Here is a 10,750-nt window from a genome sequence, read left to right on the forward strand (position 1 = left end):
TCAATAAGCCATGTCGATCCAACCTGTAATAGATAAAATTTTTATTTTCTTCACTTCAGGCGTTTCTTGTTGATAGCTGAGCTAGACGTACGTCCGAAATTAGGAATATCCGTATAATATTGAAAGCTCGAGACGCAAAACGAGATGGCATGCTTCGGCCTCATAGCTTCGAAATAATGGTTAACCGGACCGACGTGAGCTGGCGAACTCATCTCGCCAACTCATCGAAAGGAGCAGCAGTTAATCTCAATGCGCATCAAGACACGTGGGTGTAGAATGAAGGCCAACTTCAAGAACTCCAGCAGGTTTTGGTTGAACAAGTGAAATGTCCTTGCATCGGGTCGAAAGCAGAAATTGCATCCAGTGTTCCCAACAAAGCACCTAGAGAAGAGTTCTTTAGCTTTTCAGTGACCTAATTCGTTGCCCCTTTTCACAGCGCCAACTACGATGCGCAGCGCTTCATAGAGGACTTAGACACTGTGGGCGATTCCTCTGCCACAGGCATGCGCACGACAAAACACACAGTGGGCCGTGTAACAAACACTCTTTATCTCACGTTACGCGCGGGGGTCGTCGAGGCCGTCCGGGGTCGTCGTCCGGGTGGCTGCGGGTCGTGCTCGTGGAGAGAGCCAGGGGAGAAGCGGGAGTGACGAGCCAGGAACCAAGAAGGCCAGACGGCGGCACGAGCCTTCCTTTATAGACCCCTCGCGCGGGACCGGTTATCCCCGAACGAGCGGGGAGAGGGAAACCGGCAGCGCGCAAGGAGCCTTGGGAAGGTGGTGCGGCCGTTGGAAGCGCGGCGCGCCACGGGCGCTAGAGATATGTAGCGTGGGCCCCCACATCTTCCCCCCCCTCAGCGTCCGACCCGGAGTCCGCCAGCAGGCGATCCAAATCGTCCGGGTCCGGGCTGACGTCCGTGGAGACCGAAGGGGGCGCTGGGGACCCTGCCCGCGCCTGGGCGATGATGGCCTCCGCCGCCGGAGACAACAGCTCAGGCCGGCTCGATTGAAGGAGGCGTAAGGCTGCCTCCTCCGGGCTGCCCCTCTGGACGGGCCGTCCGGCTGCCAAAGCGGTCGCTGCGACCACTGCCCGGTGCAGCCGCTCCGCCGCCTCTGCACGGCTCCTATGCAGCGCCCCGGCCTCGTGGACGGCGCGGCACACAAGCAGGGTGCCGCAGAGACCGCACAGGCCTGCGCGCTCCTCTTCTGTATAGTGGGCCGGGGGCTCGTTGTCCCGGTCCTCTAAGGTAAGGCCCCGGAACGGCAGGGGCACCGACTGCGCGGCCTCTCCGCGGAGAGGCCGGGCCTGGTCTCGCCACCTGGACCCCGCGCAGTAGGAGACCGCCGCCCCGTCGGCGACCGTGGTCCAGGTGGCGGTGTGCCGCACAGTCCTGTGCCGCTTGGATTGCGGCTCCAGGCCTGGGGGTGGGCCCCCCGAACGCTTTCCGTGTCCCAAATCACTGGGGGGGCTTCTCCAGTGCTTCTCCGGGCCGGTAGGCCGGTGACGATGGGCACCGCGCCCACTCGTTCCAGGCCGCTGGCGCAGCCTCTGTTGCTTGTGCACCTGGTGGGTGCCCTCGATCCGGGCGCCGGGATACCGCCTGGGTGGCATGCTGTGAGGGGCAGAGAGGGGTTAGACGAGAAGCACGGGTTTTACCTGGTCCTCAGGTTGTAGCGTCGGTTGCAAACCGTGCCACTACGTGCTCGCCTTCCCGGGGGAGAGATCGCTGAATCGCCTTGAGCTTCCACCGTTTCGCAGTTATCGTCCTTGCGAAGGTGGTAAGCTTTCAAGTCTGCGACGTGCACCGGACCAGCGGTTTCACCGCTCGCCAACAACCGCAGCTGGTAGGTGAGGGGCGTAGTCCGTGCCGTAACTTCGAACGGTCCAACCCACTTGTGCGCTAGCGACGCGGCGAAACCACGCGCTGCGTTACTAAGCGGGTGCGTTCTTTTCAGTACCAAGTCGCCCGTGTTGAAAACGACGTGACGACGACCTTTGTTGTACTGATCCGCTTGCTCCATGCGCGCGACATCGAGGTTTTCACGAGCCGCGCGCTGCGCTGCCTCAAGGCGCTCGCGAAGCTTTGCCGCGTACTGCGTAAGCGGAGGGGGCGCGGGCCCCGCCGCGTCAAGTAGGGCGTTCTCTAGCGGAAAAGCGATCTCTTTCCCAAAATTCAAGTAAGCAGGTGTCATACCCACCGACCTGTTCACGGTTGTTCTAGTGGCGAAAGCCAGTTCGGACAGCCGTGCGTCCCAATCTCTGTGCTGCTCGGTCGTCGCAACCAGCATACTCTTAACATTCCGATTCACTCTCTCGGTTATGTTGCTCTGAGCGTGGTAGGGACTCGTTTTCCTGTGGCGGATTTGAAGCGCCCGACAGGAATCAACAAAGACTTTGCTTGTGAAATACGAAGCATTGTCTGTAATCAAGTCGGAAGGGAAACCGAAACGAGTGAATGTCTCCAACAGTTTCTCCCAAATCCGTTCTGACACCAGCTTCCTAAGGGGGAAAACCTCAACCCACTTGGAATAGTGGTCCGTTATTACCAGGATATATTGGTGTCCGCGCGCGGAGCGAGGGAGGGGTCCCATGATATCGCACGCGACCACTTGCCACGGATAGTTGCTAACTACCGGCTTCATCATGCCAGCGGGTTTCCCCGCCCGAGGCTTGGCTACCTGGCAAACAGGACATGTACGGGCGTAACCCAGCACATCCTTTCTCATACCTGGCCAGGTCGCGACACGGCATAACTTGTCATAAGTCTTACTGCCGCTGCCATGGCCTGCCAGCGCTGAGTCATGGAAGTACTGGAGGAATCGTTTCCGCAACTTCCTCGGGACCACGACTCGGAAGGGGGATGCAATCGCCTCTTCCTCGTCAAGTTGGGGGATGTAGCGGAGCAGTAAGCCGTCATCGCCCAGCAGATACGCGTCGTACTTGCCCTCAGCGTTCCCGGTGCAAGCTGCACTACTCGCTAGCTCTTTCAGCACCCGCTGGCATAGACCGTCTGCTTTCTGGGCCTCAATTAGCTCTTCCCTACTGACCGCTACTCCCCATGACAGATTTCTCTCTGCCTCGCTTCTTGGCAGGCGAGTAGTCGCCGCCACCAGCTGCTGCGCCTTCTCTCTCTCGCAGCACAGCGCGGCAACTCTGTCCACCTCCTTTCTCTCTTTAACTACGCAGGGCGCGACACTCGCGTCCGCCCTCTCCTCCTCTCCACTAGCGGCGACGCTGCTTCCAGTAATGCTGGTCTGCGCCTCTTCTGCGCTTCTGCCAGCCTTCAACGGTGCGCGCGATAACGCATCGGCCACCTTATTCATGCTGCCCCGGCGGTACTCAATGGCGTACGCGTAACGTTGCAACGTCAGCGCCCATCTCGCGAGTCTGCCTGCGGGGTTTTTCAGCCTCTTTAACCACGAAAGTGCCTGGTGATCTGTCTGCACGGTGAAAACCGCTCCGTCTAGGTACATGTCGAACTTTGACAATGCGAACATTATCGCCAGGCATTCCTTTTCGGTCACGGAGTAATTCCGCTCCGCTGATGTGAGCGTGCGGCTAGCGAACGCGACAGGGCGCAGCTTGCCCTCGTGTTCCTGCAACAAAACAGCTCCTACACCGGCATCACTAGCATCTGTCTGCAAGACAAACGGCTTGTTCAGGTCGGGGAGGCGCAAACTAGCGGTGTTCGCTATCGCGCGAGCCAAGGCAACAAAAGCGTCGTTCTGTTCCTTGCCCCAGACCCACTTCGAGCCTTTTCGCAACAGCTGGTTCAACGGCCTAGCGAGCTCTGAACAACTAGGGATGAATTGTCTGTAGAAAGCAACCATTCCCAAAAACCTCTGCAAGCTTTTCACGTCCGTCGGGCAGGGGTAGTTCAAAATTGCCTGCAGTTTGTCATCGTTCGGTCTCAAAGTGCCATCATCAACCACAAATCCCAAGAGGTTCACTCTCTTCGATGCCAACTGCACTTTCTTTGGGTTGATCGTTATACCCGCACGTCTCATTCTTTCAAGAACGGAATTCAAGTGAATGAGATGCTCTTCGAACGACTGTGAGAATATCACGACGTCGTCGAGGTACGCCATCGCGTAGTTGAACCTTGCATCGCCCAGCACGATGTCCATCAATCGCATGAACGTGCTCGGTGCATTAGACAAACCAAACGGGAGTCGAGTAAATTCGAAGAGCCCGCGGTGACAGGTGAATGCGGTTTTCTGAATGTCACCTTCCGCCACCTCAATCTGCAGGTACCCTCTGCTTGCATCCAGGACTGTGAAGAACCTTGCGTTCCCTAACGCGTACATCACAGCCTCGATCGACTGGAAAGGGTACGCAACCGTAGGCGTCAGTGAGTTGAGCTTTCGATAATCAACACACAGCCTGACCGAACCATCTTTCTTTGGCGCTAGAACCACTGGGGACGCCCAGGGACTTTGTGAGGGTCTCACCGCGCCGGTATCTATCATCTCGTCAAGGGCGCTGTCGAGAAGCTGTCTCTTATGCGCGCTTAACGGCCGCGGGTTACATCTGAAAGGACGCGCATCACCCGTTTCGATCTCGTGCTGAAGCAAGTCGGTTCTGCCGGGTTTCTCTGTGAAGCAATCCGAAAACGGGAGTAAAGTTTCCACAAGCCTTCGGCGCTGACTACCGGTTCCTGAGAAGGACGCGATAATTGCTTCTAATGGGCTACCATTTAGTGTCGCGGGGGAGCCCTCTGCCACAAAAGCGTGAACGCTCGCTCGCTCAGCGACGCATTCCTGTTTGGGCGCGCTAACAAAGGGAATGAGAGGGGTGAAGGGGCTGTAGCGATAGCCGTTCTCCCCCATGTCAAGCACAATGCCTTCACTCGAAAGAAAATCTCTTCCCAGAATAACTGGTATGGCTAAGCCGGGCAGATAGACGAAACGATGCCTCCGCTTCCTGCCGTCAAAACGCAGGACCAGACGCACCGCTCCCTCTGCTTTTGTTGTCCCTGCTGCTAAGCTCAAAGGGGTTTCTGCTGGCCTTACACGGATGTTACATCTACGGCAGGCCTCGAAAACATCATCACCGACCAATGACAGAGTTGAGCCCGTGTCAACGAGTGCCGAGTAGCTTTGACCAACTAACCGCACTAGCATAAAAGGGCTCGAGCGCGACAACATTCCTTGCGCTCTACAGGCAAGGGGGACAAAAGCCTCTGCGCCCCCGGGGCGGTCGCCCGGTGACGCGGCGTGGGAGTACATTTCCCATTGTCCGCCGTGGTTACCACGAAATTCTCCCGCCGACGGCGACAGGCTGGTGTCACCAATTATGGCCGCCGGCGGTCCGCGTTTCCCTGCGTACGCCTTGCTTGACACTCTCGTGCCACGTGGCCCGGCTGGTTGCAATTCCAGCAAAGCCGATCGTTCACCTGCCGCGCGGTCGGGGGATGCCGCGTTCCACGAAGCGGTTGGGGACGTCTTTCCCCTCTCTCCGCGCCTGTGCGGACGTCGCTGGCGAGCCCAGCTCGACGCCGCTGCTCGAACGCGTACGGGTCAAGAGCGCGAGGAATATCGGAGCCTTCCGCTGGCCTTTCCTGCCCAATCGTCATTACGTCTGCGCCCCTGGCGCGCGGCGCGGAGTCCTGGCCTCCGGCCCAGGCGCATCGCGGCTCTAGCGATTCGGCTGGCCTGGGGGGTGGCTGGTAGCGCAATTCAGCGAGTAAATCCGCCTGTACTACCTTCGCTTCCTGTGCTAGGGCCTCGAGGTTTGCAAAACCACGTCCCCGCAAATACGGCTTGAAGCGCGGATGGCATTGCCTCATCACGCGCGCGACCTGTTCAAGATCGGTTGCCGTGGGATCTGCCCTCTTGTAGAGCTCCTGCATTGCGCGTACATATTCGAGGAGACTCTCCTCTGGGTGCTGTGTGCGCAACGCTAGCTCCTCAAGCATCCGGCGTTCGTAATCGGGCGGCAAGAACTCGGCGCGGAAGCGATCTGTGAAGTCTGCCATCGACTGGAAGGCCGGCTGGCAGCGTCTCCACCGCGCCGCGCTCTCAACAAGTGCCACGGGGATTACCTGCGCTAGCACCACGTCGTCTGGGGAACCCAGTGCCGTCTGATAATCCTCGAGTTCTTGCAGGAACTCGTGGACTGACTTTACGTCCGTGTAACCGGAAAAGGAGGGAACCTCTACATTTATCCGCGGACGCGAGACTGCCGCCGCAGCTGTGGCTTGGTTGGCGCTAGCCACCGAACCGAGCTGAAGGGCGAACACCGACAACACCTCGTTCATCTGCCTCATCAAGGCGGCCGCATCGGTAACCTGCACAGACTCTACCGCGTCCTTTACCTCACTTCCGGACGCACTGGCGTCCGAAGCGGCGGCCCTATCTGGCACGTCTTTTCTCGGAGGCATTTCACTCAACAACTAAGGCCGGTCGGGAGCCTAAACGCGCACGACTACCACCTAGCCCGCATCAAGAGGCTAGTCACAAAGGCTAAACACTTCATAAAACTAACATATGCACAAAAAAAAAAAAATTAAAACACAAACCGCCCGACACTAACAAACACGCACATAACCGAAAACAAAATAAAACACTGTACAAACACTACTATACTACACTCCGCCTCATATGCACACACGCTAGCCCTAAACTCAAAATGGCGTCGTACCTAACACACAAAGGACCGGCCCGTCGTGTTGCCGTGCGCTGCCACGTTGGCAGAAAAATCGTCCACATGGGTGCTAATTCAGCCCCAGTTGGGTGCCAGTTGTGGGCGATTCCTCTGCCACAGGCATGCGCACGACAAAACACACAGTGGGCCGTGTAACAAACACTCTTTATCTCACGTTACGCGCGGGGGTCGTCGAGGCCGTCCGGGGTCGTCGTCCGGGTGGCTGCGGGTCGTGCTCGTGGAGAGAGCCAGGGGAGAAGCGGGAGTGACGAGCCAGGAACCAAGAAGGCCAGACGGCGGCACGAGCCTTCCTTTATAGACCCCTCGCGCGGGACCGGTTATCCCCGAACGAGCGGGGAGAGGGAAACCGGCAGCGCGCAAGGAGCCTTGGGAAGGTGGTGCGGCCGTTGGAAGCGCGGCGCGCCACGGGCGCTAGAGATATGTAGCGTGGGCCCCCACAACACGTGTCGAAGAACTGCGCAACTATCGCCGGGTGCGGAAGGTGTGTATGCGGTACAGCACCACCATACCATCCTGTGCTTACGCTGAGAGAGTGTTTAGTATAGCGGCTTATGTCTTCGTGAGAAAACGTAAGAAAAATCAGCGACAGCATATCGAAACAACCGTTCTTGAACGTGACGTGCAAAAATTTCAAGCGAACCGCGCTAGCTTATTACACTTCCGTCGAGATGATCTATTGCAATCAATCTCAGAGAAGTAACTTAACAATAACGGAATAATTTCTGTAATTATTTAGTCCCAGTTCTGGGGCTATTATTAACCACTGTAATCAGTTATGTCTCAGATGCAGCGACTGTAATCATAATTACTTACTTGCTCAAACGCCTACAAGACTGCCTTCAATGCAAGCACAACTGCTAACATCTTTGAAGCGATTTTCTGCGATGTTGACCGCTGCTTAGTTACACCTGTAGAGGTATGCTTGATAAGGCGAAAGCTTCGTTAGCTCACAGTGAAAATCTCGCGTCAGCGAGATCTTTTCGCGAGGTTCTGCAGGATATTGGTGGGATTGTACTTAACATTTAAGGAACAAAATACCACCCTCCACCTGGTATCGAACTCCTCAAGCGGCGAGTGGAACGACGGAATGCAAAACACACTCTTGCAAAGGGACTGATGATTAGTCACAATGGTGAATGGGTGGCCACAGAAGCAAATCAGGTCGCAGGTCAATTCAAGCGGGCAAGCATGCATGGGGCCTCAAAGAAGCACTCACCGTTGGTCACGGCTTGCCATTCCTGGCGCTCGTAGCCGTCAATGTTGGGCATGACAGGCCGGTTCTCAGACTGGGCGTACTGGGCAATGGCCTTGTTCAGTGCCTTGCACTGGGTGGGAACGAACGCGGAGGGGCGGCCGTTCTCGAACAGATAACGCATCCGCTGGTAGAGCCGGATGCAGGCCTCCCGGTCCACGGTGTGACCCTCGCCCTGCACAACGTCTCCACTATTTAATATTGCGGAAGACTTGCAATGCTTGTTCAAGCTACAAGTACGGACTTATGGCGTCATGGAGTGAAAGTGTTTGTATAAATTTCCAGGTTGTTGTGGGCATTTTATGCATGTTCTCCCGAACGTCCTCTGGCCTAAAATGGGCGCGGTCGAGTTTTTGACCTTCACCTTCGGCAAATTGCGAATCGCAGTTGCTTTACTTGTATCGCCAGCACAACATGGTGTGGTTGACGTTCCTTAAAAAAACGTGTGATGCGCGCCTTTTCTAGGACAACCATCATCCCACAGTGGCAACTTCATGTGCTACTCCCCGCCTTGTATGCCTTGTACAATACAGCGACCAAATGCTTTACATTTACAAAAGGCAATGAAGTACGATTGAAATTTTTGTACAGGGTGGTCAAAAGTTCCCAGGCACAGGGTATGCTTCTGGGCAGTATAGACAGGCAGCTGCGACGACCCCAAATCTCAGAATACCTGTGGCGTGTAGAAGAAGCATTATTCTGACCTCCTAAATAACTGATAGCTTTAATGAAATATCTCACGTGCCAGAATATCTCTACCAGAAACAAAACCTTCGGCCTGAGAACTTTTCACTACCCCTGTACATTTGATGAACTAGAGTCTTGAATTGGGCTTGTTGGTGGGAATACATACTAATAATCGACAGCGCGAATAGACACGGGCGAACAAGCAACAACAGGATAGGTGCTGACTACCAACCATTACTACAAAGTCAAACACGAAGAGAATCGCAAATTTTTTCTATATCTCGGTAATTCGATGGTTGGTAGTCAGCGCCTGTCCTGTTGTTTGTTCGTCCGTGTCTATTCGCGCTGTCAATTATTAGCCTGTACATTTACACATATACAAGCAATCCCAGATACAGAGCGCCGTTGGGAGACCGAATCTGAGCCAAAGGTATTTATTTAACTCCAGAGCCCAACTCGGAGCCCGAGCGCTAACTGCACGCCGCTCTGTCCCGTCGTCTTTTTCAATCGCTCTCCTCGTCCAGACGGGGCGCTGCTACAATGTCAAACTCGAAGAGGATCGCACTTTTTTCAATATCTCGGTAATTCGATATATAAAAGAAGTCAAATGAGAAACGAACTTCGTTTTAACCTAAAGGAATGACGATAATGCACGGCGCCCACAGCGCGCTTCCTCCTGGCGGCACACTGCTATATCCACGTCCTTGGCTCTTCTGCGGAGCCTTGAGAGATGTACGTGCACTAATCCGCACACGGAACGTCGAACATGGAGTGCACTAGGTGCACCTTCAAAAGACACTGCGTGAAAGCGACAGCATACGCGCCAAGTATCACGCAGGTTCAGAAGATAGGAGCTCGAGCTGCTCTCAGGTGCGAGCAGCGGTTCAAAATTAGTAGCCTTATTTAAAGTTAAGGTCTTCTGGCTATATAGTTAGACATAGCCATTGAAGCCATTGAAGTCTACGTTTTCAGTGCGGCTTGCATTGGCCATTGCAATTAAAGTTAATCCAAATGAGTTCTCACGCTCCAACCGTATTTCTGCCGCGTGCAGCAGCAATCTATATTTTTCAGCCTGAAAGATAAATTGAACAACTTCGTGGCAAGGCAAAGTCTCTAAGAACGAGTACGCCACCTGTATTTTGTTTTTTTTTTCTCGGCCTCGTAATTTTCAAAATGACAGATTTTTTCATGCCCAGCTGCAACTTTATTATCCAACAGATTAGTATGGGCATACCCCTCAGCTGAAACGGCAGCTCGGAGCTCTTGGGTCCGGATGGTGTCTTCAACCAGTTGGATTTCACCAAGCTGTGTTGTCGGTTTCGAACTGAGCATCACAGCCTTCTAAGAGGACTCTGTTCTTTCTTCTTTACGTGTTTGCGTTGTTTGGGCATGTCGAAATCACGTGAACCTTATCTGCTGTGTTCTTGCAACTTTTACATACCTCTCTGTATCATATTGGGTACCATCTTATCTTGAGCAGGGAGGGGGTTGGGATATGTTCTTCTGTAGCAGTCTCCAAATATTTTCTTAAAACAATTTGGTTCGGACAGCTTTGTGCCGGTAATCATATCGACATATGATTCAGAGCGACATTGTCCTCATGGAGTTTTCTCGGTAGCTTTGAAAATACGCTACTCCTATTGCAGTCACGCGAGTTTGCGCGAAAATAAAAACAAAATTGCCCACGATTACATTACTTCCTAATAGGAAATTTCAGCGTAGCTCTTCAGCTGTTACACCTTTTCGATAAATTGAGGCAAAGATCTCTAGCAAGACACGTATGTACAATAACAGACTTTTTTCACACGTATTCCTTCAACAAACACTCCACTAACAGTTCTTGGCTGTCATGAAAGAAGCTTTGTGGTCGGAGAAATGAAGAGAGCAATTTAGTTATCGGGAGGTTGCGGGAGGCAGCGCGTGGGTCCATAGGAACGTTGCGCGACGAACTCATAGCAGCGACTGACTGATGCCGCTGACGCCGCTAGCGAGTGAAGCGAGTGAGAACGGGATGCACGCACCGTGATCCGCTTAGCAAGCCGGCGTTTCGGCAACCGGAAAGCACCCTCGCCGGCACGCAGAATGAGGGAGGGACCCCTCCTCCTCTTTTTGCATGGCGGCGATGGTGTTCTACGGTAGTGCTCT

General features: G+C 54.6%; 1 protein-coding gene across 1 annotated transcript; it reads right to left on the reverse strand.

Moving 5' to 3' along the window:
* Positions 1–557: 557 nt before the first annotated feature.
* On the reverse strand, positions 558–3,207 carry LOC146180619 (uncharacterized). The gene has a single exon (XM_084576098.1). The coding sequence runs from the start codon at positions 1,609–1,611 to the stop codon at positions 814–816; it is 798 nt and encodes a 265-aa protein (XP_084432224.1). The 5' UTR covers positions 1,612–3,207; the 3' UTR covers positions 558–813.
* Positions 3,208–10,750: the final 7,543 nt, after the last annotated feature.

The sequence above is a fragment of the Amblyomma maculatum genome, chromosome 8, assembly GCF_055883805.1.
Source record: "Amblyomma maculatum isolate TAMU_Amacu chromosome 8, ASM5588380v1, whole genome shotgun sequence".
In the NCBI taxonomy this organism is placed as follows: domain Eukaryota; kingdom Metazoa; phylum Arthropoda; class Arachnida; order Ixodida; family Ixodidae; genus Amblyomma; species Amblyomma maculatum.

Excerpts from the sequence above, each read along its gene's own strand:
- LOC146180619 (XM_084576098.1), bottom strand. The coding sequence starts at position 1,611 with ATGCCACCCAGGCGGTATCCCGGCGCCCGGATCGAGGGCACCCACCAG.